General features: G+C 49.7%; 2 protein-coding genes across 2 annotated transcripts in view; one reads left to right on the top strand and one right to left on the bottom strand.

Annotated features, from left to right (window-relative positions):
- SRRM4 (serine/arginine repetitive matrix 4) overlaps positions 1-27,966 on the bottom strand; it is a 152,882-nt gene that overhangs the window by 51,373 nt on the left and 73,543 nt on the right. The gene's annotated exons all lie outside the window — the stretch shown is intronic.
- Positions 224-23,697, top strand: LOC113912972 (bifunctional coenzyme A synthase-like). Its single transcript, XM_035723963.1, has 3 exons — positions 224-319; positions 9,909-9,993; positions 22,009-23,697. The coding sequence occupies exons 1-3, from the start codon at positions 224-226 to the stop codon at positions 23,607-23,609; spliced, it is 1,782 nt and encodes a 593-aa protein (XP_035579856.1). The 3' UTR covers positions 23,610-23,697.

The raw sequence follows: 27,966 nt of genomic DNA, 5'->3' as shown, positions 1-27,966 counted from the left end.
TCTCCCTCACTATTTCATTCCTTTATGCAAAGGCTGTTTGCTGAACACCTACTTGGTGTCAGATTTCAAGGACCGTAAAGTAACTAAGACTTGCTCTGCCCTCCGCCTGGAAGGGGAAGACAGATCCCGCAACTGGGGATTACAGTACGGTACAGTAATCTCAGAGGGCCACGGAACCACGGAGAGAGCACCGAGTCCAGCCTTGGCATGTGGGCAGGTGGCCATGGAAGGCTTCCTAGAAGATGTATGGAAACTGGTCAGGAGACTGCAGTGCAAAGGACATAGCAGTGAACTTCGAGTAACTGCAGAGGAGGCGGATGTGAGCTGGATGAGACAGAGGGGTGGGAGGGTAGAAAGCAAGAGGGGAGACCGGTTTATTTCACTGAGCAAAAATGCCCTTAAGGTCCATCCTCGTTGCCACAAATGGCAAGGTCTCTTTCTTTTTCACGACTGAATAATATTCCATTGTGTAGACATAACACGTTCTCTTTATCCACTCCCCCACTGGTGGACACTGACGGTGCTTCCATGTCTTGGCTACTGTCAATAACACTGCAGTGGACATGGGGTGTGGGGGGAAAAGAAGCTGAGACCGGGGAGGGGGACAGGAGCTGGGTCCTTCAGGGTCAGGTGGGGGACAGACAGGTGCTTCTCACACCTTCCTGTGCACGTGAAGCCCCTGGAGATTGTGTTGGGATGGAGGGGCTGACTCAGCAGGTCTGGGTTAGAGCCCGAGCTTCTGTCCTTCTAACCAATGCCCAGGGGCTATTGTGGCTCCTGGAACTGCTTTGAATAATCAGACTGTAGACTTACAAAGGATTCAGACCCGACCTGGAGGGCTGGCCAACACAGACAAGCACAGCCCTCTAGCACACTCCCTCTTCTGGCAGGATGACAATGGTTTTAGTTTAGCTCTCAGGGCTGAGAGCGTGTGAGTGTGTGAACATGTATATGTGTGTGCAGTAAACACTCTTGTATATCAAAAACTGTCCAGTTCCCAAGTTCAGGTCAAAGGACAAAAGAAACATATGGAGAAAAATCAGCTCAGCATTTCTTACCAGCTCAGCCAAGCAGGTCAGGCCCCCAACATTCCTGGGTTGTAGACTCTCATCACTGAACACATCCATCCTCTGCCCTCCCATCAACCCCAAATTCAGCCAGTAATTTCTCCCTCCTCAGGCTGGGCTGTCGATGGCCTATTTGCCTAGGGAGAGAGGGCAAATGGTTGAGAGGGGGACTGCATTTGATTCTTGGGGCTGTCTGGCAGGCAGGCTGCCCCCAACTTGGGAAATGGCCGAGTTCCAAAATGCCGTGGTTTTCCACTTGAACGGGTTGCAAAAAGTAATTTGGTGATGCTGAGAAAGTGCACAGGTCCTGGGGTCCTACTGACCCGGGTTCAAGCCCTGATCCCGCCCAGCTGTGTCACCACAGGCAAGAATAACATCTCTGGCTCCAGCCCAGGGCACCCTCAGGACCTTTCTACCAGCTGGAATTGCAGACAGGGTTTAGATTCCTCCAAGGAGCGTGAGTGGCTGACTATATTTTCTTGCCAGGGGAGGGCCTGTGCTAGGTGAGTCCCTTTAGGCATCGATACAACCACTGCGGAGGAGGCACCAGGCAAGCAAGATCTGCCAGGAACAGGACAGAAGTCTCCAGCCCAGGGTAGGAGGAGCCTTGATTCAAGAGCCAAGTAAAGGCTGGTCCCAAGCAGTCCCAAGAAGTGCCACCAGGCACTTATTCACTTATTCTTCATTCAGTCAGTGATTCAACAAATATTTACTGAGCACCTACTACGTGTAGGCCATGTTCTAGGCACTGGAGACAAAACAAAGAACAAGGCAGAAACAATCCCTATTTGGTGGAGCTTGCGTTCTACTGGGATGAGCAGAGGGGAGAGGAGCAGAAAATACAAATAATTAAGTGGTAAATACATAGGCTATTGGAAGGGGCATAGAGAAGAGAAACGGAGGATATTTCTGGGGATGCTTCTGGGAGAGGGCTGGAATTTTAAGTGGGGTGATCAGAGGAGGCCTCCTTGAGAAGGTTAACATCTGAGCAAGACTTGAAGGTGCTGAGGGAGGGAGCCTTGTGCCTTCCAGGGAAGAGAGCATGATAGGCAGAGGGCATGACCAATGCAAAGGCCCTGAGGTAGGAACACACTAGCTGCACTGTGGCTAGAGCTGAGTAAGCAGGACAAAATTTGGGGGGTGGGGTATCACAGAAGTAATGAGGGATCAGATCATGGACAGGCTGGTGGACTACTGTAAGAACTTGACTTTTCCTCTGAGTGAGAGGAGAAGCCAGGCGAGGGTTCCAAGGAGAGGAAAGATGAGGTCTGACTTAGGCTTAAAGGTTCTCTGGAGGCTTGCTGAGTCTAGTGGGCCAGGGAGCTGGGATCAATGTAGGAAGACCAGCTGGGATGGTTGCAACAACCCATCCAAGAGAAGATGGTGGCCGGGGTCCCTGTTATCACTGCTGTAGTGGGAAGAAGTGGTCAGATTCTGGACACAGACTGAAGTTGGAACCAATGGAGTCTGCTCATGGATTGGCTATATGGCAGTGTGAACATAAGGGGTCAAGGGTAACTCCAAGGTTTTGCTTTGAGCAACTGAGGGGATGGAGCTGCTGGTTACTAAGTTGGGGATGGTTGCAGGGGCAGAAGGGTGTTTGGGATGCCAACTAGACACCCACGTGGAAGTGGTAAGTAGCAGCTCAGTACCCAAGACTGGAGTTCAAAGAAGACATTAGCACTGGGGAAGTGCATTTGAGAGAGGTTGGCATTTAGACGGCATTTAAGGCCATGGGATCGGATCTTCTTGGGGATGAGATGGAGCACCTCGCAAGAGTGAGGTGGGAAGCTGAGGAAGGAAGGAAGCTCCATGTCAGTGAGGTTTTGGAATAACAAGATGGCTCAATGGGAGTGTCCCAGCCTGGTGGACTGCCTCTTAAAATATACAGTTGACCATTGAGCAACATAGGGGGTGGGGGGGGGGCGCTGATTCCCATGCAGTTGGAAATTCATGTATCACTTTTGACTCCCCTAAACTTAACTATTAACAGCCTACTGTTGATCAGTTGGCCTTATCAATAACAAAAACAGTCAGTTAACACATATTTTGTATATTATATGTATTCTAGACCGTATTCTTACAACAAAGTAAGCTAGAGTAAAGAAAATAAGAACATCGTAAGGAGGTGCCTGGGTGGCTCGGCCAGTTAAGCAGCTGCCTTCGGCTCAGCTCATGATCTCAGGGTCCTGGGATTGAGCCCCGCAGGGGGTTCCCTGCTCAAAGGGGTGTCTGCTTCTCCCTCTCCCTCTGCCCCTCCTTCCCCCTGCTCATGCTCTCTCTCAAATAAATAAATACAATCTTAAGAAAAAAAGAACATCATAAGGAAAATACATCTACAGGACTATGCTGTATTTATGGAAAAGAATCCAGATAGAAGTGGATCCTGTGCGGTTGTTTGGGCTGCTCACTGGTCAGCTGTGCTCATAAAGCGTCTGACTCCTCCCTTTCATTCATTCCTCAGCTAGTCCTTAATTCTGGTAAGCATCATTTTACTTCTGGTGGAGGGTCATTTCAAGATGCTCCAGACATCCTCCTTCCCCCACGGAGGCCTTCCTCACAATCCAGAGGAAGACGTGGATCAGGTTCATGAGGAACTCTCAGGAGTGAAAGTGACCCAGGAAAGGAGAGGTCCTGAGGAGAGAGAGGACAAGGCTGGAGGAACACGTGCACAGAGCGGGCAGGGTGACTGGTCCGGAGAGGGTGGGTAGAGCATGGTGATCAGATTCATCAAACAGACTCTGCCTGGCCACTCACCAGCTGGGTGACCTTGGGCAAATCTCCTCACCTCTCTGGTGAAACACAAATCGCATGCACCTCAGGGGGCTGTCATGAGACTAAAATGGCGTGATGCGCACCCGGCGCTTACATGGCGGCACTTTAAATCCCAGCCATACTTTCCAGGGCAGGTCACATTGTTCTCCGGCCTCACTGCTGACTCGGATCCCCTTTCCCCAGATGGCCCAAGGCAAAGGATTCTGGGAAGGGGAAGGGCAGGGAGGTTGGTGTGCCCTTGAGTGTCTCAGGAGCTCCTTCCTACCCCGGGACCTTGGCTCTCCACCACCAAGCTAAGTGGCTACTTCAGAACCTAGCAATGGCCCATTCCATGCTATGTCTCGGCTTGTTTTTATCTCAATAGCTCAGGGATGAATTTGTCTCTCCCTGCTGTCCCAGGGCCACCCACTGGACTCCGTGATCAGCTAGAACTACAGTTGGGGCTCATGGGGCATGTGAGAGTACGGTGCAATTAGGACTCTGTGTTCCTGCAGACACACACACACACACACACACACACACACACACACACACACACACACACACACATTCACATGCCCATGGCTCCTTCCCCAGGCTGAGGTTTGGAAGAAAATTCCTAACAAGAAGAGAGTAAGCTGCCACTGAAATCTGCAGAGAGGACAGAACAGACAAGCCACAAATCTCGATGGCAGGCGGCAAGCAGGCGGTGAGCTCCTGAGGTCTGGGCTCGTTAGTTTTAAAATAACACAGCAGAGCCGTGAGATAAAGGGCTTCAGTGGGGGAAGCTGTCAGACACCCTGCCTCACGCTGTTGGAACCACTGGCGGGGTCCCATCCCTCCTCCTGGGTTACAGAAACACAGACTGCCAGCTGGGGCAGTGGCTGTGTGGCCAGATCACAGGGTCGGAGCTTGTCAGAGCGAGGCCAGGCCTTGGGGGACTTTGACCCCAGGCCTGGAGAAGCCCAGGTCCGGAGGAGTTTGGGGTAGGGGGGGCAAGTGCTACACTCAAAGACACTTGGCAAATTAGGAGCTGAGCAGGGACCACCACTCGGTTCCTTTGCTGTTGTACTCTGTAAAGGCTGTGCTCTTGGCCAGATCCTAATCAGATGGGAATATTGGCTGCAAATGCCTCACAGGTGCCTCTTTCCAGAAGGTGGGGCAGGAAGGCAGTCTACAGCCCACTAACTGACACAGAAGTACAAAAGACCTGCCCCCTTGCCTCAAAGTAGGACTAACTCTAGGGTGTAGTGCACACTCCAGAGCTCCCCCTGGGATCAGGCTGAGGCTACACTCCAGTCCAAAGTACGTTTTCCCTTTGCTTTCTGCCCCTGCCCTAACCCGCTTCCTCACTTCCTTTCTCCTGAGAGCATACCCTCACTAGGTCATGTGCACCCCAATCTCTGTCTTGGGCTTTATTTCTTGTGAATTCCATCAAAGACATAGAGTCAGACCAAGTTTTTCCTCTATCAAATGACTAAATGCAAAAACAAAGGTTAGTTAAGTACTGTATTTTCCAGAATCAGACAGACATGGGTTTGAATCTCTACTTTGCTACTTCCGGGGTGTGTGACCCACAGGAAGTTAAATTTATTATCATCAAGCCTTAGTTTTCCCATCTGAGGATGGGAAATGTTAATGGGGTTAATGTTACCTGCCTCATTAGGTGGTTGTAAAATGCTTAGCACATTTCCCAGATACATAAGAAATGCTCAGTATATGTTATTTGATGATGATGACGGTGATAAGGATGGAGCCGGAATGGAGAGGGTGGTCCATCAGAATTCCACCAATCAGCAGAAAGCTCTCAGAAGACTCCGCCCCTGCAGCTTCAGCACCAATCACCAGCGAGTTCTCAAACCACACCCTTTCCATCTACCCACTTCCACCCCTCTCCCTGAGGCTTGTCCCAGAGGCCCCATCCTTTGCCATTATGGTTCTTCCCTGACAAAGGAGTCCCTGTGGGAGGGACGGCTCTCTGGAAGGAGCAGACGTCTGGCTTTACACAGTAGTGGTCATTTCTCAATGCCAGCCCAGGCATCCAGCTGTCCCACCTGTAGGAAATGGCTCCTCCACGGTAATTCTGATTAAGGAGCTGATGGGAAAGGTCTGTCCCTCCACTGGGACTTTTATCTACTTCTTAAAAGTCAAACCCATTACTGCAGGATTGCGGGTTTATTAGAGAGCTTTATCTTTATTAGGCAGTTTTGTGATTATGGCCACCAACTCTGATAGGTTCCCCTCAACTCCAGGAGGACTTGGGAGCAGGGGTGGGTGGTGACAGGGACACAGGACATCTCAGGAGGTGTCAGGGGATCTTGGGACAGCCCCTCCCTAGCACACAGGCAGAGGTCTTTTTAAGCTCCGAGGTTTCTCTCCAAGCTCATGGACCATGGGCAGCCACTGAACAACCAGGAGCCACCCAGAGCTTTGGAATCGGGCAGCCCGGAGCTCAGGACTGGTTCTGCCATTTTCAAGCTGTGATCTTGGACAAGTCATTTCTCTTCTGCAGAACAGGGTTAACAATAACATCCACCTCGTAGAGATGATGCATGTAAAGTGCTTAACACCATTCCTGGTGCAGAGTAAGCACTTAATCAATGTTAGCTGTCACTGTAATTGTAATTATTCATTGTAAATAGACTTTGGGACACCGGTGTCCAACTTCTGTCTTGGCTCCAGCTGATCCTTCTGCCTGCAGTTCCCCTTCTTCCTCCCTCTGTAAGAAACCCACCCATTCTTCCAGGTTCAGCTCAATGGTCTTACCCTCCTTTTCTGAACCTCCACTGCCCATCCCCCAGAGGGAGCACATTTTTTTTTTTTTTGAAAGATTTTATTTATTCCTTTGAGAGAGGGAGTGAGCAAGAGAGCACGAGCGGGGGGAGGGGCAGAGGCAGAGGGAGAAGCAGACTCCCCACTGAGCAGGGAGCCTGGATATCAGGCTCCATCCTGGGACTCCGGAATCCTCACCTGAGTTGAAGGCAGACATTTAACCAACTGAGCCACCCAGGTGCCCCAGGAGCACATTCTTTACTCCACCATGCTCCTGAAACTCTTTGTAAATCCCTCCAAGATACTACAACATGACCTTGAGCAAGGCCTCTCCTCTATTTTGGCCTCAGCTTTCTCATTTTGACAATGGGGATAATACCTTACATATTGAGATGGTTGTGGAAAATATATATTCATTAAACTAAGCACAATGTCAGATTATTGTAACTATAATTGCAATACTTATTTTTTAAAAAAAGATTTTATTTATTTATTTGGCAGAGAGAGACACAGCGAGAGAGGGAACACAAGCAGAGGGAGTGGGAGAGGGAGAAGCAGGCTTCCTGCCAAGTAGAGAGCCCAATGCAGGGCTCGATCCCAGGACCCTGGGATCATGACCTGAGCCAAAGACAGATGCTTAACGACTGAGCCACCTAAGCACCCTTGCAACTCTTATTGAAAGAGGCTTGATAGCTCCAATATGAGAAAGAATTTCTGCTTGATGAGGAGTCTTACGGCTTATCCTTTCCCCCTCTGAGGAGTGCACGGCTTCCAAGCTGCCTGGGATAGCTTGGGACCCTGAAGACCAGCCCCAGTCACCTCTGAAGAACCTGTCCAATTATAAGATTTTCATAAGTCAGAGTCTTCCTTGGGTCTAAATCATTCCCAGCTTCTGACCTTTTTCTGAACACATTGGGGATGGCATAGTAGGGCTCAGAACCTACCAACATGGCTCGTGAGCCCCCAGTTTAAGAATGAGAGTTGTCACCTACAAACCCATCTTCTGGGTGCACAAGCTGAAGCTTGGGCGTACTGACTTCTCTAACTCACTGTATTAAAGACACGGGACCTCACATTTATTGAGCACCTACAATAATGATTCAGGCACTTCATCATTTAAAACTCATTATTTCATATAAGTCCTACAATAAACCCTTGGGATGGGTAGAGTACGGGTTGGTTTTAGATGAGAAAACAGAGGTTCAGAGAGGTCTAGTGACTTGCCTAAGGATACACAGCAAGCAAGTAAGGGAACCCAGAGTTCTCAAGGAAATGTGGCTGGGTGTCCCTGGTCTCCAGACTAAGTATGGCTACATGGTCCAGACCGTGTTTACCAAGCTTTTGGGGTAACTGTGTCCCTTTCTACTGCTGACCATGCCTTCGCCTCTCCCATGCTGACTGGTACTCTGTCTTCTTCCTATTTCCTCGCCTGCACCTGGTTCCCCGGCTGCTGTCTGCAGTCTATTGACCGACGCACTCAATCAATCAGCCAGCTTGCTCCGACAGCTAAAAAACACCCCGTCGACCAATTTCCCCTCCAGCGCCTTTCCGCGGACCATGAAACCTCACTAATTTGGAATTTGCAATGATTTCTGACACAGAACCTGCATTTCTCATTCTGGTAAAAAACTGTCTGAATGAAATGTCATCCCATGAACCCCTGGGGGTTTCTGAGCAAGGTCCCGGCAACCAAAAAGCCCCTTTGCCACTTCCTCCTCTTTGTTTCTGTTCCCGATTTCTTCCACCAGTGTCCCTTTTTATGTTGGATCCTAACTGACGGCACCGTTATAAATGCTACTCTTACTAATAATAACAGCAGCTATTCACGGAGCACCTGTCAGCTAAGTGCCAGGCACCGTGGTAGGTGTTTTGCATTTGTTGACTCTGGCAAACCTTCCCCACGATTATATGAGGCTGGTACAGTTATCAACCCCATTTTACCAATGAAGAAACTGAGGCAAGAGGAGAACAGGCTAATAGGTGGGAGAGATAGGATTTGAACACGTCTGCCTCCAGAATCCATGGTCTGAACCCTTAGAGCACAGTGCCTTTGGGGCGGGGTACTGTGGGAGACACTTGTGAACCCCAAAGTGTCTCCTGCTTTGGGCTTCTGAAAGCATCATGCAATGAGACAAGAGAGCTTTGTGTCCTACAGCTGTGAGATCGATGTCTATGCCCAGGGCTTAGTAGTCGTGGAAAAGCTGCCTCCTGACTCCATCACCATGGGCAGTCCTGAAAGACACAGAGCCTTCAAAACAAACTGGTGGCAAGGACTTTGAGACGGATCTTTCCTAGGTTCAAAATCCTGTTTGAGGGTGCTGGCCCTTAGGGACCCACCACTGACCCAAAGATCTGTTTTTTTCCTACAGATATTTTGCTATATGCTGGTGGCAGAGATGAGAAACATACAACCAGAAAGCTATATGCTGTCCCACTCATAACTTTCTTGTGCAAAGGCCCTGTGGCATCCTTTTGCATAAGCCCAGAGTGGACTTGCCTTTGTAGATTTGCAGTAGGGCATCCCCCTTTTCATAGAGGGAGACACTGGCCACTCAGATTGCTTTAGGAATATGGTTTGAGTGGGAAAGAAAGGTATCCTATTAAAAAAAAATCACTGAAACGGCTTGATTCTACCAATTACCCATGGGGCTGGTAGAGTATAGACAGAGCCTGGGTTCCCTGAACAAATCTCTCAGTCTCTGGTGGCGGGAGCTGAGGTCTGAGATAGGTGTGGGGGCCTGGCACACGGACTCCTCAGCCATAATGATGCTGCCTCCCTAGGAACTGCATATTCATGGTCCGCTTTTTACTTGCACCCAGCTAAGACTATTCCCAGGAACATATAAAATGTGTCCAGATGTGTGTGTGTATCAGGGAGGGTGGAGCCTGGACCGAGCTGCTCTTAGTATCAAGATGTATCATGTGGCAGGGTCAGTTCTGTCCTAGAGTGATCATGCAATTCATAGTCCAAACCGGGACACTGGGGATTAAAAAAGGCACTGACGGTGAGTGCCCTGGGGGTATATGGTCACCATAGTTATCTCCTGTTTCTGACTTTGAGACTTGAATGTCAACTGTCCCCTCCATGAAAGGTCTCTGGCACTTCAAACCTAACCTCTGCAAACCTCACTGCCCCCCCTCCCCACTTTCCTCCAGCTCCCCCTTCTAGCTCCTCACCCAAGCGGTGGCCTGGCCATCACCCTGGACACCCTCTCTCTCATATCTGACCCTTCTCGCTTCAGAGCACCTTGGCACCCATCTTCTCTCCACCTCCTCTGCCACCCCCGGTCCAAGCCGGCTTTCTCTCTCGCCCAGACAGTGGTGGCAGCGTCCTCCATCCCCCCGGCCCTGTCCAGCCCACTCTCCACGCAGCAGGCAGGGGCTTCTTCCAAACACAGGTGTGAGCATGTCACTCCCTTTGGCAGAGCCCTGAGAAGGAAGTCCCAACTTCTCCATGTGGCTCTGGTGGCCTTCAAGGTCCATGGTGGTGCTTTCCAGGTCTGTCATTCTCTGAGGCTTCTCAGCCATTGTGCTCAAACCACCTGGAGCCCTTGTAGGGCCTTGTTCTCTGTGTCAGAAGCAACCTAAGGGCACAGCCTGGAGCCAGACGGCGGGGTTCGAACCCTGTTTTGCCCCTCTGTGAGCTTGGACAATTGACTTCACCTCTCCGGGCCTTACTTCTTCATCTGTAAGATGTGGATAGTAATAGTACCTACCTCATAGGGTTATTTCATGGATTAATTGTGGATCTATGTAAAGCTCTTGGAACAGTGCCTGGCACACACAGTAAGTGCTCTGTGTTTACTAATTAAGAAATGACATCTCTTATGTTGCCTTCTTTGACTTGAGGACCTTTTGTTCGTTTTTCAGATTTCAACTTAGAATGTCACCTCCTCCGGGAAGCCTTCCTAGACTGCTAAGTCTGTTGTGTTCCTTCTCTATGCTCACAATATCCTTCCATTGCAATTGTCTATTTAACTCTCCATCCCCCCACCCCCACCAGACTGTGAGTCCTCTGAGGCAGAGTCTGAGCCTTTTGCTACATTGTATCCTCAGCACCTAGGAAAGTGCCAGGTCCATTGTGTATCTTCAATAAATATTGGTTGGATGGGAGAACTGAACGGATAAAGAGCCTAATCAAGCCAGTGGCTACAGACCGCCTTCTTGGGACAGTTTCCGAGGCCCAGGACACTGAGATTTGTAACAGAAGTCTGTCCAAGAGAGGTAGGTACAGAAGGGCAGCCAGGCTTCCCTTGAGGACGCTGCACACAGAACTATCATGTGGCTCTCCCCCTGGTTTCCTGCTGCAAGTGTCCGTCCATTCCACCTTCCAGAAAACTAGCTCCTCCGCTCAAACTGAATCCCAGAGCTTGGTGTCCAGAAGCCCCCACCGCTACTGACCTCCTTCTCTCCTCTGGATCTTCCCCTCAGTCAGCCGTTCTGAACCCAGAGGCCTGGGTTCGAATCCCAGATTTGCTACATACTAGTTATAGGGCCTTGGGCAAACAAATTCATCTCTCTGTGCTTTGGTTTCCCCATCTGTAACATGGAATGTGTAATTGTGCCTACGTCACAGGGCTGTGATGAGGTGACACATTTTGTGATGTGTCCAGTACCTGGCCAGAGTGCAATAGTGCTTTTCAAGACTTTTTAAAAACAAGTTCTCCCCACTTCCGAAGCCCTCTCCCCATGTCCCTGCATGGCCAAGTCCTACTGGGTGGACTTCCTCTGTGCATCTGGACGCCCCAGCTGCTTTTATAGCCTCTGGCGAAGATCCAAGGCCACAGGAGACAGCTGACAACATCTGGGCATGTGCGCTGTCAACTTGGGTCTGTCTGAACACAGTGGGTTCGAGGCCTTTTTTGGAGCACCAGCTGACCAGCAAACGTCCCTGGCCAGCTTGGGCATGGGACCATTCCCTTACATCCAGCCTTAGAGAGAAGGACTAAGGGGCAAGTCGTTTATTTGTGATGGGATGCCAGGAAGCTCTGGTAAGGGCCGTGGGGAGGAGAGATCAGGAAGGAAGGAGACACCGACGGGGGTGTCGTCAAGCCAGCTACCACTGCGGGCACCCGGAGCATCACCCCGCTGGGGAGCCCCAGAACCAGGAGAGCACACAACTCTGTTATTCTACCTGAGGCACCTTGAGTCTCATTCTTTGACTCTTATCAGTCATGGTTGATGGCTGCTCCCAAGGGGCATTAATTCCTGCCCTGTGTCTGGGCAGAGTGGGCTTGGTGGCCCGAGAGCGCCCTCGGGTGGAGACACGGGTCCTGTTGGTGTGAGGTCAGGCTGGTGTGCTCAGGAACACTGGGCACCGAGGACAACGGCAGGGCAATACCAGCACCCCGGGTTTCAGCCGTGCCTAGCACTGAGTGGGGCAACGCCCTGAAGAAGGCCAACCACCGGCAAATATGTAACCTCTTTGGAACTTGCACAAGGGGGTTCCTGAATGCCGGGAAAAGGGAGACTTCACTCCCCTTATCAGACCCTCCCTTCCTGCTCCCCTTTCTTTTCCACTTTCCTTCTCCTTCCCCAGATGTTCTCGAGCTTCTGCTCTCCCAAGCATTTTTAGGGGGCAAAGATTGGACAGGATGCTCAGGTCTCCCTGCCTCAACCCTTCTTCCAAAAAAGCTCAGAGAGGGGATCTGACCTGCTCCAGTGAGTGGCAGAACCCAGGTCCCCGGACACCCTGGGCTTCAGGCTACTCTGATAATGCTCTTCCTGGAAACCACATCCTTGGCCAGAGAGGGCAGGGCTGGTGCAAGGCTGAGGAGGTCAGGCCGGGCTGCTGGGTGTGGGGCTGGCTGCACGCGAAGAAGCCTTCCTCCCACCCCGGGCAGGTCTGCGTGGCTCAGCATTTCAAATGCATCCTTATGCACTGGAACAGTCTCAGGAAGAAAACAGGATTTTGCCTTTTGTTGCAATGTAAAAGGAGGAGGGAAATCACAAACACATCCTTCCCTCTCACCAGAGAATGGCCCATTTGAGAAGATCAATCAAATGTTTTCAGCCAAAGCCTGTACAGGTCCATATTTCCCCGAAATTACATCAGCTCAGCTGAAAGGAAGATGGGGGAGACAGAGGAAGGGGCCATGAGGCAGGGGTAAGGGGCCAGGTGGTGGAATTATCCACAGTGGAGCAGGGAAGGGGGCTCCACTGTCTGTGGTCATACCTAACAGAGGACGGGGGGAGTGGGGGTAGAGACTGGACAGGGTGTAGGGCTCCTTCTCTTTGTGGAGACTCTCGGCTCATGTTCTGAAGAGCTGCAGAGCCCTCCAGAGACCCCCACTGGGAGTTCAGCCTGCTCTCAATCACTCCTGTGGAATACGAGGCTGATCCTGAGACCCACGAGCCAGAGCCAGGGATGCTACCAACTCATGGGAGAAATGTCTCCCTGCAGAACGACTCAGCGTTTGTCAAGCCCAGTGTGACATGTGGATCCGTCATGATCAACTGTACACTCTGTCCTGGGTGTGTTACTAATGATTATGAAGGTCAAAAATTTGGGAACAGTTTCCAGTTAAGACAGATGCATAAATATATGAATCTTCATCTCCATTAATGACAGCTCCTTTTAGGAGGTAACCTTGGAGTTGTCCTTGACTTTTCTCTCCCAAGCCCCAGGTCTGACCTATCAGCAAATCTAGATGCTACCTTCAAAATATACCCAGAATCCAATCACTTCTTTCCTCGCGGGTGGCCACCACCTGGCCCAAGCCCCATCAACTCTCACGCGCGTTTTTGCAAGAGCCTCATAATGGATCTCCCTGCTTCCATTCTTGTCCTCCTACAATCTATCCCCCAGAAGGCAGCTGGAGGGATCCTGCTGAAGCTCAAGCCAGACCAGGGTACTCCTCCCTTCAAAACCCTCCGATGGCTTCCCTAAAGCCAATCTAATTACAGGGCCCACACAGTCTGGCTCCTGTTGTCACTCTGACCTCCCTTCCTACTCTTTTCTCCAGCCCCACTGGCCTCCTGGCTGTTTCGCTGACATGCCAATTATAATCCTGCCTCAGGACCTTTGCATATGCTATTCCTGGAGACATCTGACTGCCCAAAACATCCTTCCCCCAAATATCCACGTCTTCTTCCCTCACCTCCTTTAAGTCTTTGCTCAGATGTCACCTTCTCAGTGACATTTCTTCCCTGATAGCCCTATATAAACCCTATTTAAAATCACAACCCCTCCCCACCGTATGCTTCTCTCTTCCTGCTTTATTTCCCCCTATAGTGCTGTACACTTTGTACTATGACATAACCATTTACATGTTTATTTTGTTTAATGTATGTGTCACCACCCCTTCCCCCCGGGATCCCCACCCCCCGCCAGTAGAATCTAAGTTTCACGAGGGCAGGGATTTTTTAGTGTCTTGTGTTCATACCTGTTTCCCCAGACTCTTGGATAGTGCCTGGTACACATTCAGGGCCTTGTTAATATTTGTTAAATGAATAAGTGAGTGGATTCAAGAGTCCTCCTATAATAGAATCCTTTACCCCGAGTTGTATTCTGTTATGCTTCCTTGAGCAGGAAAGAAAGGTGTGGAATTGAGTTTGTGTGCTGAGCTTATCATCATATGACCTTGGGTTTATGCAGGTGTATGTGATGTGTAGGTGAACATCATCTGTTATATGTCTGGACTGCTGGGGGGAAAAAAAGGTTGAGAACAACAGGATTCATGAGCAGATTTAGGGTATGGTATAGCCCTTAACTGCTGTGTGACTTTGGAGAAGTTGCCTGCCCTCTCTGAGAGATAGCTGAGGAACAAGGGGACCGTCATGGTACCCAGAGCACTTTGGCTTGGGTCCCAATTCTGTCACCACTAGCTGAGTGACCTTGACTAAAGAGGCTCTATAAATAGAGGCTCATGTTCAACATGGGAAGAAAGAAGCCTCCTGGTAGGAGGGGCAGCATACGTGAGTGTCAGCTTTGGAATTGAGATGGGGATTTGAATCTTGGCTCAGCCACTCACGAGCTGTGAGCTTCCGTTTCTATGCCTTGAATGGGAATAACCCAATCCCACAGTAATATAGAGGAGTAAATGAGTAACTGGACAATGATACAGAAATAACAGCTAAGTAATATTTTTAGCGCTTCTATTCCAGTCATTGTTCTAAGTCTTTTATATATAACTCATTTAATCCTCATCACAAGGCTATGAGGACATTATTCTTCCTCCTGTTTTCAAGATAAGGAAACCGAGGCACAGAGTGGTTAAATAATTCACCCAACGTCACACAGCAGAGCCAGGTTTCAAGGTCTAAAACCAGTGCTTCCTCTCTCCTCCCTCGCTAGCCCTGAATAGAACCAGTTGGCTGCTGAGCATCCTGACACCTCTCACACCAGCTAACCAAAGTTGGGGGTCCTAAGTCAACACCCCCCATTTCCTAGGCATGGCCCTACATCTTTAAGCACCAGAGTTCTGAGCATCTGCGTGGAGAGGGGCACCAGGTAGCTGAATTCGGGTTGATTAAATCAAGGAGAAAATCAATTAAATTTAAACAAAGAAAAAAGATTGGAAATCAGGCACAATGCCTTCTTAATTACAACACCTAATCACTGGCTGGAAAAAAAATAACTCCAGAACGTTTCATTTCATATATGGCCTTGTGTATCTGAAATGAGAGGCTCCTAATGAAATGCACATTACCCCACTTGACTAGTAATTGACTAGGCAATCCTGACAGTTTCACGGGGGGGGGGGGGGGGGGGGGCGGAAATGATCAGGCGTAAGAGCCAGGGCTTTTTGAGGAAGTGACAACACAGGATGCTTTGGGGTTTATTGAGGGGTAGCTGACCCCAGGGTCTCCTTTCCAGGCAGTACAACTCACAACACTTCCGACAAAGAATGTGTCCACTGGGCAGGGCTGAGTGTGCAATGCAGCAGGCGAGTGTGATTACGTGGCTTTTCTCCGCATCGTTTGGAGTTGTTGCAAACACAAAGGGCTGGGGAGGATCGCCAGCAATCAGCAACCAAATGCCTCAAAGAAATTACTCTGACAAGTATCTCTGCAGTTGAGATCCTGGATTATAGCCTTCTAATTGGTCCTCCTGTCTTCCTTCTCTGCCCTTCCAATCTCTCTCCTCTGCAGCTAGGGACATCTTTATAAAGCACATCTCATTAAGTCACTTCCTTGATTAAAATCCATCACTGGATTCTTGTTGATGGCAGAGCAGTCCGGACTCCCTACCATGGCTCAGGAGGCCAGATAAGATCTGGTTCCTGACCATCATATCTCCAGTCCTTGTTCCTCTCTCCTGCATCCTTTGTTCCAAGCATACCAAGCCAGTGGAGTTTCCCCAAACCTTTCATGTGCTTATGATTTCATGCCTTTGTGTAAGCAGTTCCCCTTACCTGAAACATCCTTCCCTCCCTTCTCCACCGGACTAAGTTCTGATATCACGTCCTCCTGAACCACTCCCTCAGTGGCTGGCTGGGTTTGCAGCCTCTCCGATGCTCTCAGAGTAGCCATGATACTATCTCCTATGATGGCAAGCATTACCTGAAATAGTAACTGTCTGTGAGCTCAGGGAGGGCAGGGGCTTAGGTCTGCTCATTCATTTTGTCCCCAGAACCCAGCACAGTGTCCAGCCCTGCTTAAAGATGTTGTTGAATGAGTGGGCAGAGACTTCACAATGATGGTTGCGATAATGTGGGTGCTTTGCAGCCTCCTTGCAAAGTAAAGCATCAAAACCACCATCTCTCATCCAGGATGCTTTCTTGCCTTTTTGACTATGAGTATGATAAGGCTCAATGTTTGCTTGCTCTTTTGGCCCTGTTAGGATGTGGGCAGCAGTGCCCAGAGCTGTCGGGGACATCACTGATTGAGTTATTCAGTCATTCAGTCAACTAGACCCCATTTACTCTGCATCTGCAGTTGCCCAGCATTGAGCTGGGCACCTGAGTGTCAGAGAGCTGACTAAGGTGAGATTGGTGCCCTCCAATAGCTCACAGCTCATCCACGACAGGCGTGCAAATGCTCCCCACACCAGGACAATTAGGGATGCCCTATAGTGGCTCCTTTTACGGAGCAGGGACCGAGGCACACGAATACGATACCTGGCAGATGTGTGAATAACATTCATCCCACCTGCCTCCCCTCAAGATCCCTGTGTCTTCTTGAGACAGGGGAGAATCTAAAGAGCCACCCAATAAGCCAGATCCAGTAGAATCATTCCTCAGATGGCGAAGCTTGCATTTGGGAGTGGGTGGGGATTTGGAGTGATGTTAGGATTAGGGCTGTGACAGCCACAATGACTCCAGGAAGTGAGGGTCTAGAGGCCAAGAGCCCTATGCACTGAATGTCTGCTACAGGTGCACCTTATTGTGTTGGAGAGGGGAAGTCTCTTAAAATAACTCTTATCTGTTGTTTGTGGAAGGCAAATGTTGAACCATTCATTGAATTCATCTATCCATCCATCCATTCATTCATTCACCTAACAGTATGTGGTATCTACCACGAGCCAGGCAGTGTGCTAAGAGCTTTGCAGACATTTTCTCATTTAATACACAACCCTTGAATTAAAGCTGATTTTAAGGTATCATTATAATTATTCCCACTTTGCATATGTGGAACCTGGAGTCAGAAGGAAAATAACTTACCCAGGTAGTTATAATTAACAATAATGATAATAGTTAACATTTGTGGATCATTTATGACATGCCTGGCAGTGTGCTAAGCTATTATGTTGAATTCAATCCTCACAACAGAGTTACGGGGTAGGGACTATTAATATCCCATTTTACAGATGAGGTGATTGGTATTAAAAGAGGTGAAGGAACTTGCCCAGAGATAGTAGCTGCTACATGATAGAGTCAGAATCTTATCTTAGGTCTGCTTGACTCCCCAGTCCAGTATTTCTCGATGTGGTCCCTGGACCACCTACATCAGAATCACTGGGGACGTCAGTATAAAATGCAGAATCCTGGGCCCACACAGACTTGCAGAATCGGAGGGCAAGGCCCAGGAATCAGCATTTTATACAAAGTTCCCAGGCAATTCCTATACTCACTAAAGCTTGACAATTTTGTTGCCATTCTTGAGGTAGGGACCCAGCAGCTTTCAACAGAAAAGAAAATATTCCATTTGATTTTCTCACCCAGTTGATTTGGAAAAACATAATGAAAGGGGGAAAAAAAAATCAGTGACACTCTCCCTGAGTCCCAGGAGGGCTGCAAGAGATATAAAACGAAGACGGCAAAGACATTTTGATGCCAATACTCCAGCAGATGTGTTTACGCAAGTCGGTTTGATTACAGGTGCTAAAAATACCCCCTTTTAAATTTAGGAGCCCAGAACATTTCCCACTGCTTTACAAAAAAAACTGTTAAAAAAAACTTTTTTTAAAAATTCATTCCTAACCCCCACCTCCTTCAACCAGTTATTAGTATTGACGCTGGAGTCCCAGAGTTTGTTATCGAGAATTATAATGGCAAATCACGGAGACATTTCCTCTGATTACACAGATTCTCAGTGTATTTGGCTCCCACCTCCCCTCCAGCCGTTCCTCTGAATCAGCAAAGTGCCAGCTATACTCGACTTCCTTGGGTGGCTGAATACCAGACCTCGACAACTTCCCAAAATAAATCTTCCATCCAGCGGGGCCGGCCCCCACTTCCTTCCCCTAATCTCTCTTCTTCTGTTTTTGTACTTCACATCTTTGAATCATAAAATTGTAAGACCCGAGGGGTTCAAAGACTTAATTCACACATGGGGGAAACTGAGGCACGGAGCTGGGAGAAGAGTAACTCATTTGAATTGACAAAGCACACAAGTGGCCGGGCTGGTCCCGAACTCCAGCATCCTGCCCCCAAGTCCAGGGGTCTTCTGATCAGACCAGGCTGCTCCTCCTGGAATTCTCATCTCCACCCAGACTAGCTTACACCCTACCGTAGGTTACTAAACCTCTCTGAGTTTTCTCATCTCTAAGAAGGGGACAGTAAAAATACTACCCCAAAGGGCAGTTGTAAAGATTGGACGAGTTGATCCATGCAAAGTGCTAAGAACAGTGGCTGGTACATAGTGAATCCTCAATAAATGGCAGCCTATCACCATCATCCTCATGGTCATCAGGTGGTCCAGAACACCTGCAAATGCAATGAGTGGTTATTGACATCAAAAATTTTTTGAGGGGCACCTGGGTGGCTCAGTCTGTTAAGCATCTACCTTTGGCTCAGGTCATGATCCCAGGGTCGTGGGATCGAGTCCCACATGGGGCTCCATGCTCAGTAGGGAGCCTCCTTCTCCTTCTGCCTCTGCCTCTCCCCCTGCTTGTGCTCCCCCTCCCTCTGTCAAGTAAATAAATAAAATCTTTCAATTTTTAAAAAAATTTTTTCTTATCCCCCCCCCCTTTTTTTTTAAATAAGAAGAAACAATGCCTGGTAAGCAACATATACATGTAACATAAAAATGTTCCATAAAAATCGGTGGGGTGTTTTAGGAACAAATGAGAAAGACCCAAAATTACTAACCTCAAGGTTTTGACCAGCTTAACATGTATTTCAGTTGGAGATGAGGGATGATGACCGCTGGCTAACTTCACACAACTCATCGGCCCCTGCAGAAGGGACACTGGCCTCTCCATCACCGTTCCTCCTTCAAGAAAGACTCACTCAAATCCTCCCTCCCCCTGGGATTTTCCTGCATCCCTCCTTCCTCTGAGCTTCTCCCACATTGCTTTTGGTCTTGGAGAAAACTTTCTCTTCCATCCCATATGGGAGTTCATGGCTCCCATTCTCCCCGTGTCCGAGTTATCCTGGGGACGAGCATGGCAACTGTCCTTGTATGGGTGGGTCACACACACTGGGTGGGGGGAATTCACTGGCTTATTTGTAGTCACTATCGCTCAACTAGTACCTGTCTCCTCAAGGCCTGTGGTGGCACACGCGAGTCACCGGGGGCGCTTTTTAAAAATGCCCTCGTCTAGGCCCATCTCCCATCAATTTAACAGAATCTCTAGGGCAGGGGCCTGGGCATTCATGTTGTTTTTTAAAAGCACCCCTCTCCTCCCAGAAGTTTATTCTCATAGAGAGCCAGAGGTGATCAGTACTGCTTTAGACTGTTTAAATAATTTATATACATGATTTTCTAGCTTGCGCCTGGCTGGGTGCTCTACGGGAGCGGGTCATATTTGTCTTTGCACCTGCAGCCTTACCAGAGGGATTAATAAGCACAGTAAGCCTGCATGTTTATGAATTAAGTGGTGAGCGTCTTTTCTACGGAATACCATGACTCTTGCTGCTTCGTGAAGATGGTGTTTCTGATCTATGTGACCTCTGAGTCTCAGTTTCCCCATCTCTACATTGGGGGTGAAGATAATGTCTATTCCTTAGCGCTATTTATGGTGAGCGGCCAATGAGAGGATGTTGGTAAAGTGGCCCAGATGGAGCCAGGAACATCAGAAATGCCCACAAAATGTGATTTGTTCCTCTCTTTTCCCTGTAGTCAGTGCCATGGAAAGCAGTCAGAGGAAAGGAAGGTGAGAAGCAGTGTTTAACCTAAGCGGGAAATGTACCTACCCCTTGACGTGGCCACACCTCACCACCATCACCATCAGCCAGAGCATCGTTAACGAGACCCAACTCTGGGCAGGCTCTTCAAAAAGAACAAAACTAAACAAAAAAAGCGCTTTACATATACACAGTTCCCTTAAGCCAATGACGACCCTATGAAATAGGTAGTAGGATGATGGTTTTCCGATGAGAAAAAGGCTCCAAAAGGTGGCACAGTGAAGTAGTAACCCCAGAGTCACCCTCTCCCGTGTTCCTCACCGCCCTTCCTATTTTTCAGGGACACACAATTCATTCTGCACACTCGCCCCTGGATTTGGTTCTTTCCTTGGAGCATCATATCCTTTCCTTCTTTGTGTGTCCAGCCGAAGTGACACAGGCCTCTTGCCTCAGCTGTTCACTCGCGTCACGACAGTGGCCAAGTTGGCTGTTAGGTGTCGGTGCTACTTCATTTATCTGTTTACTTTCGGAGGCAATAGTGATGGTGGGCACTTCTGAATCCACCTGAGCGAGATTCAGATCGGAACCTTGACTCGCTCTGAGACTTTTGGGCAAGTGTCTTAAAGCAGCTGAGCCTCAGTTATTGCTTCCGTACAATGGGGCTAGGGAGAGTGGCCAGTTCACTGGGTGGACAGTGAGGAAAATGGATGCAAAGTGCCTTGAATCTAAGCGGAGGCTCAAAACAAAGCTAGTCAGTGGTAGTAATGGTAGTGATTGTTTCTCTTTGGGGAAGATGGTCTAGCTGCCCAGGGGCCAGCCACCTGCCTGTAACCGGAGCAGACTGGCTGGCGGGGGCTCGGAGATGTCCGACGTCTCCGTTCAATTACCTCCATCTGTGGGTAAACCAGCCCCTGCGTAATGGACTGATTAATCTCCTTATCACACGGAGCACAGTGTAATTACATCAGAGAATTCAGATCCCCAAGCGCGACATCAATCAACTCAGAGAGGGCAGCCTCGCCCTCCCTTCCCCAATAGCCTGGGGGAGAAAACACGTCTTCCCTCTGCCTCCCTTGTTCATGCTTCCCTCGGATGTGAGATGGAGGCCTGAGAATGCCTGGGAAGGGCTGCCTGGGGAGCAGGTAGGGAAGAAAAGGAAGCGGAGGGATCTTTCTCCAAGTCAGTTGCCTCTCTGGTTCACTCTCTCCCCCTACCCCCTTGTAAGTTCATTTGCTACTTGAGTTTGGAGTGAATAAGTGGGGGAGGGGAGAGGAACCCCACTTTTTTGTAAAGGAGGGCGGACAGAACAGCAATAACACCTTCTCCTAGTTGCCTTTGATCGAATTCTTACTATTGTGCCTGCAAAGACCTTACCTCCTTTGTCTCACAACAATCTGGTGAAGAAGGTGCTGTTATTCATCCCAATTATGCAGATGGAGAAACTGAGGTTTGGATAGTGCCCAGTCAGACCCCAGGGGAATGGTGGAAGGGTGGTCTTTGGACCAGAAAAAAAGGACAGCCTGAGTAGGAATTAAAAGCAAATTCTCAGTCCACCCTGGGTCTCATGAAGCCAGGAACCGAGGCTTTTCTTGCTGGTTTGGTGCCGACTTCTTCCGCGGGATCCCTAGTCTTTTCATGTGTACACTTGATGGCCAGCTAAAATCTCCCCCCACCCCACATAAAACAGACAAAAATAGAGCTCTCCTGTTTGAAGGAGGGGTGGTAATTTCGATACCCGACCACTCAACCTTCTCCTCAGGCTTCAAGACAAGCTTGGAGGTCGTGTCACATAATGCAGTTTGGAAGCTACAGACATAGGAGGGCCCTAAGATTTCCAGCTCTAAAATATTAGACAAATCCACGGCTCAGAGGGCTCTAGTCTGTCTCATTCATAACTGAATCCTCTGTGCCTACAACAGTGCCTGTCCCCCCCGCCCCCCGCCCCATAAATAGATGTTGAGAAGCAAGACCGTCGGGTCGCGGCCAGCCGGGCATGAGCCTGGGGGGCCCAGCTCAGCCCCAATCCAGCCTCGTGCAGGCCACGTTTGAGGTCCTGGATTTCATCGCACACCTCTACGCTGGCGCTGACGTCCACAGGCACTTGGACGTCAGAATCCTGCTGACCAATATCGGAGCCAAGAGCGCCTCTCTCCCTTCCCTGCCCAGCTCAGTCCAGAACCTGGCCCACTCACCGGAAGTGGTGCTGACTGACTTCCAGACCCTGGATGGAAGCCAGTACAACCCGGTCAAGCAACAGCTAGAGCGTTATGCCACCAGCTGCTACAGTTGTTGTCCCCAACTGGCTTCAGTGCTGCTATACCCCGATTATGGGTCCGGAGAGCTGCCTGTGGAGTCCCTGGATGTCCCCTTACCCTCCACCATCAGGCCAGCCTCCCCCGTGGCCAGGTCTCCAAAGCAGCCAGTGCGTGGCTACCACCGTGGGGCTGTGGGTGGCACGTTTGACCGCCTGCACAATGCTCACAAGGTGTTGCTCAGTGTCGCATGCATCCTGGCCCAGGAGCAGCTTGTGGTGGGAGTAGCAGACAAAGACCTGTTGAAGAGCAAGTTACTCCCTGAGCTGCTCCAACCCTACGCAGAACGTGTGGAACATCTGAGTGAGTTCCTGGTGGACGTCAAGCCCTCCCTGACTTTTGATATCATCCCCCGGCTGGACCCCTATGGGCCCGCTGGCTCTAACCCCTCCTTGGAGTTCCTGGTGGTCAGCAAGGAGACCTATTGTGGGGGGATGGCCGTCAACCGCTTCCACCTTGAGAATGACCTGGAGGAGCTTGCCTTGTATCAGATCCAGCTGCTGAAGGACCAAAACCACAAGGACAATGAAGAAGACAAAGTCAGCTCCTCTAGCTTCCGCCAGGGAATGCTGGGAAACCTGCTTCGGCCTCCATATAAGAGGCCGGAGCTACCCACACACCTGTACGTGATTGGCCTGACAGGCATCAGTGGCTCCGGGAAGAGCTCAGTAGCTCAGCGGCTTAAGGGCCTGGGGGCGTACATCATCGACAGTGACCAGCTGGGCCATCGGGCCTACGCCCCAGGTGGTCCTGCCTACCAGCCTGTTGTGGAGGCCTTTGGAACAGTCCTGTGTCTCTGTCATCCAGATATTTTCCATAAAGATGGCATTATCAACAGGAAGGTCCTAGGCAGCTGGGTGTTTGGGAACAAGAAGCAGCTGAAGATACTCACAGATATGATGTGGCCAGTTATCGCAAAGCTGGCTCGAGAAGAGATGGATCAGGCTATGGCTGAGGGAAAGCACGTGTGTGTGATCGATGCTGCTCTGCTGCTTGAAGCCGGCTGGCAGAACATGGTGCATGAGGTGTGGACCGTTGTCATTCCCGAGACTGAGGCTACACGACGCATCGTGGAAAGGGATGGCCTGAGTGAGGCTGCGGCTCAAAGCCGGTTGCAGAGCCAGATGAGTGGGCAGCAGCTTGTGGACCAGAGCCACGTGGTGCTGAGCACCTTATGGGAACCGCAGGTCACCCAACGCCAGGTGGAGAAGGCCTGGGCCCTCCTGCAGAAGCGCATCCCCCAGGCGCCGTAAGGCCCATGGCCGGCATTGAGTTCTCTGTGGGGCCCAAGTGGCCCCTGGAGCTGCCAAGAGATTCAGCGGTGAGGAGGAATGGGGGCCTCAGGGCTCATCCTGGTTGGGCCTAGAGGGCTCTGAGCCAAACTGGGGAGCGCAGGGCCGGGCCTGGTGGACACATGAAGCCTACCCAGCTTGTGGTGTTTGGCCATCACTGAGGATGTGGCTCGTCGGGGAGCAGGCCTCTCTGGCATTTTGTGCCGACTCTTGCCCACAGTGTCTGATGCCTACGGCCGACTGTGGCCAGCGCAAACACTGGAACTTGTAACAGAATTAAAGATGAATGTTGCCAGGTAAAAACAAGCGATTTCAAAGTCTGTTATTTAGTGGCCAGATGTTTTTTTCTTTTTCCCCTGTGTGAAGAAGCTCCTAGAACTAATGAGCCCATGGAATGTGTTGCATAGTACTTTTCAAACATTCAAATTTCTTGCTAACATTTCCAAATCAGGCATGTTGTGTACACATTTTAATTTTAGAACATGATTGGAGACAAGGGACCTACACTCCTCTCCCAAGGGAGCCATGGGCCAGATCGAGGCGGCAGTGGCCCCCCTAACTGATCTTAGTCCCTGAATCCTATCGTCAAAGGTGCACAGAGCTGGCCACACCTGGGCCCGGCCTTGCCAAGCGGCCATAACATTGGTGATAGTTGGTAACCTGGGGGGTGATTCCAGGCACCTTCTAAGAAGTGAACTGGCCTCTGTAAGGTTGGCCCAGAAAACGGAGGCTCATCCTTTTCTCTTCCAGCCAGGAAGCAAGAGGGTGGGTGTGCATCTCATTGGCCAAGAGTGCACCAGGAGCTGCCCACCTAGCTCAGCGCTTGCACCCTCACTTCCCTTGTCGGAGACAGACCACCAGCCACGCACTTGCTCCTTTCTCTCACAGGATTCTAATCCCAGGTTCCAAAATGCAGGCTTAGCCCGGATCAGGTTTGGATAGCGCCACGATGCTGACGCTATGGTCTCTCGCTGCTGGGATTATATTTCAATTATCAAACTCCATGGTTGCCAAATGTGTGTCCACAGCCCGTGCTGATTGGGCTACTTCAGGATCATGAAAAGCGCTTTCTGTAAATGCACATTCCTGGGACCCACCCCTGGGGAGTCTACCTAATAGGTAATGGTGGGGGAGGGGTGGACTCTAGTATCTATATTTATAGAAAGCTCTCCAGGCGGGTGATTCTAGTGCCCAGCCCAGGGGTGTGAACCATAGATAACAGGCCAAACCACTCACTTTGTTCTACCTGCTCTGCTTTCCATCTCTTTAAATGTTGACTGCACTATATGGGGCTCTCCTGTTTCTATTTCTGCCTCACCTTGAACTTTCCTCAAGGATATCTCCCTAAGCCTAATGGCTCTTGCCCTCCTTTTCTCCCTCAGCCAGTTGAATTACATCCTTTGGGCTTAGCTCAGACCCCCAAATGCCCAGTCCCACAGTACTACACAAGCAGGGGAAAAAAGGCACTCAGAACAGTATCTGTAAGGAGAGGCACTGCCTTATCCCCCACCCGAAGCTTGGCATGGGGATTTCTCCCCGACTGCAGCCCTTGTTCCTTCTCATTCCTGTCCTCTCCATTTCTAAGCCTTGCCTTCTTTTTAGGATCAATTAATGGGAACAAGTGCCGTTTTATCTCTGGGCTTTGGAAATCCATCGGCTGTTGCAGACACCTCCATGACGGGTGCCGGGAAGGAGTTGGTTCTGAGTGAGAACGATAGAAGCTCAGTGGCGTACTGAGTGTGGATTACTGCGCCCAGGGGTCCACCGGGGCTGGGAGATAAATATCTAAAACTCCCAAAGCCATGGAAACAGAGGCTCTTCAAGGTGTTTTTGCACACACACAAAGGAAAAGAAAGTGGAGTACAGATGAAGCCCCCACCCCCACTGCAGCGACCCTCTTTGCTGGTCGGAGGGGCCAGTTTAGGAATGGAAGACGGGGAGAAAGAGGCAGAAGAGAAGGATTTGGCTGTGGGATGAGCAGTCTGCACAAAGCCTGCTTTTATCTCCCCTTTTTGTCCTCCAGCTCCCAGGCTGGGTCACACTAGCGATGGTGGTGGTTATGATGAGGATGACAGCCAGCAGGGAATTCCGTGCTTGCCACGTGCTGGCTCAAGCCGGGTACGTGCCCTGTTTGCCTTGGATCCTTGCAGCAGCTCTGACCTAGGTCCTATGTTACCATTGCTGGATCACAGCTGACAAACTGAGGCCTGGGAAGCTCTGAAACTTGCCCAAGCTCCCGCAGCTGGGAGGTGCAGGAGCCAGGCACTTCCTTGTCTGAATCTGGAGGCGGACACTGAAGCGCTAGGTTATGTGGCTGTGGCTACAGACTCAGTCCGCACTTGGGCATCCCCAGTTGACCTGCCTCTTGTGAACGTCTGCAGGGTAGGGTTATGCCACCACTATCTGAGGAACTTGTAACGTAGCTGGGAAGGCCCGATTTAATACAAACAGATCGCTAGCCCTCGTCTGCCAGGCCCTGGGCTAAGAGTTTTAAGTGCACCACCTCATTTGATCTCCCCAACTACTCTATTATCCCCATTTTACAGGTAGGGAAACTGAGGTTCAAAAAGATTAAATCACATGCCCCGGTCACAGAGGGTATAGGCGGAGGAGCTAGGATTCAAATCTAGGCCTGTTAGCTTCTAGAGCCCAAGCTCTGACCCAAAAGATTCACAAAAATGTCACAAACCATACTAGGGTAGTTAGAATATGAGAGGCTGTGATGGAAAGTATAGGGTTCCCAGGTCTTGTTTGTACAAAGTATTGAGCGCCTACTCTGTGTCAGGCATGGTACTAGGCTCTGGGGATGTGATGTTAAGAAAAACAGATAGGATTTCTGCCCTCACGGAGATTACAGTCCTGTAGAAGATGCCAAAGGTACATAATTAAACCAAAGAACTATGAAGGGACGTGGACAGTACTGGGTGGACATGCAGGAGGGGAGGCTGGAGCAGAAGGAGGGAGAAAGAGGTGAAATAAGACTGGAAGGGCAGGCAGGAGCCAACTTTGCAGAGCCTGGTTGGCCATGGTACTGTTTGGATTTTATCCTAAGAGCAGTGGGGAGCTATGGATGGTTATTGGGCAGGAGAGGGACATGGTCAGGTCCACTCTTTGGAAAGACACCCTCTGGCTTCAGTATATGTTTGATATTATGAACGTGTGTGTATGCATATATGCCTAGTGAAGCATGGCCAGAGCCAGTGGTAGGAAGATAGGCAGGAGACCCCTGGAGAGATTCTGACAAGATGATGGAGATGATAGGTTGAGGAAAGAGGGGGTAGTTTATGTAACTTGTTCCCCAGCATGAATTCCTTCCCCAAATCCAGTTGGTGCTGCTGGTCACAGGCAACATCAGGCGAAGGGGTATGGATAATTTAGCATAAATGGAGCCCTGAAATCTAAGGAAGCAACATTTCTGGGTTACAGCAGTATTTCTCAGGCTGGAATGTGTATCAGAAATACCTGAAGGGTTTGTTATAGCACAGATTGCTGGGGCCCCCCCTCCCGGAGTCTCTAATTTGGTAGGTCTGGGCTGGGTCCCAAGAATTTGCACTTCTAATAAGCTCCCAGGTGATGCTGCTTCTGCTGATGGGGGAACCACATTTTGAGAACCAAGAGAATAAAAAGCACGCACTTTGCAGCTACACTCACTTAGAATTGAATCCAATTTCTGCCCCTGTTTAACCTGAGTGGACGTGGACAGCCCCTCCAACATCCATTTTATTTTTCATCTGTAAGATGGGGCCAGTTATATCAACATTGCAAGTTTGTTGTATATTTACAGTAAATCGGGTAAAAAGCTCATTACAGTACTTGGAACATAAAGAAGGCTCAATAAATAATAGCCGTTGTTATTACCCAGGGAAAAAGCTTAAACCAGCACTTGGCCAGTGACCCACCAGGACTGGGACTACAATATGGTATCTTCAGTGAGCACTCAAAACCTGGGGCCAGGAAAGCTCCAGGTAGCTAATACTGGCAAATAGGAACAAAATTTATATAGAAAGTGTTTCACGGTTGGATGCACTGCAGCCTTAAATTGTAACACATATTCAGAGATTACTCTTTGTCAAGCAAGACTTCAAAGGCAAACAGGAAACAAAAGTTATTTCTCCATGGCTGCTAAATCAGCTTGTCTATCTATTTATACCTCTATTAATTGTGAAATCCCTTCATTCATTCATTTATTCATTCATTCATCCACCATTTTTCTATCCATCCATCGATCATCCATCCATCCAACTACCTACCCATAGATTTTTCTAAACCCCTACTTTGGACTAACAACAACAACAACAACCAAAAAAACCCCCCAAAA

The sequence above is a fragment of the Zalophus californianus genome, chromosome 14 (genome assembly GCF_009762305.2).
Source record: "Zalophus californianus isolate mZalCal1 chromosome 14, mZalCal1.pri.v2, whole genome shotgun sequence".
NCBI classification, from domain to species: domain Eukaryota; kingdom Metazoa; phylum Chordata; class Mammalia; order Carnivora; family Otariidae; genus Zalophus; species Zalophus californianus.
The sequence above is the reverse complement of the archived record's forward strand: the minus strand, read 5'-3'. Positions and strand labels throughout refer to the sequence as shown.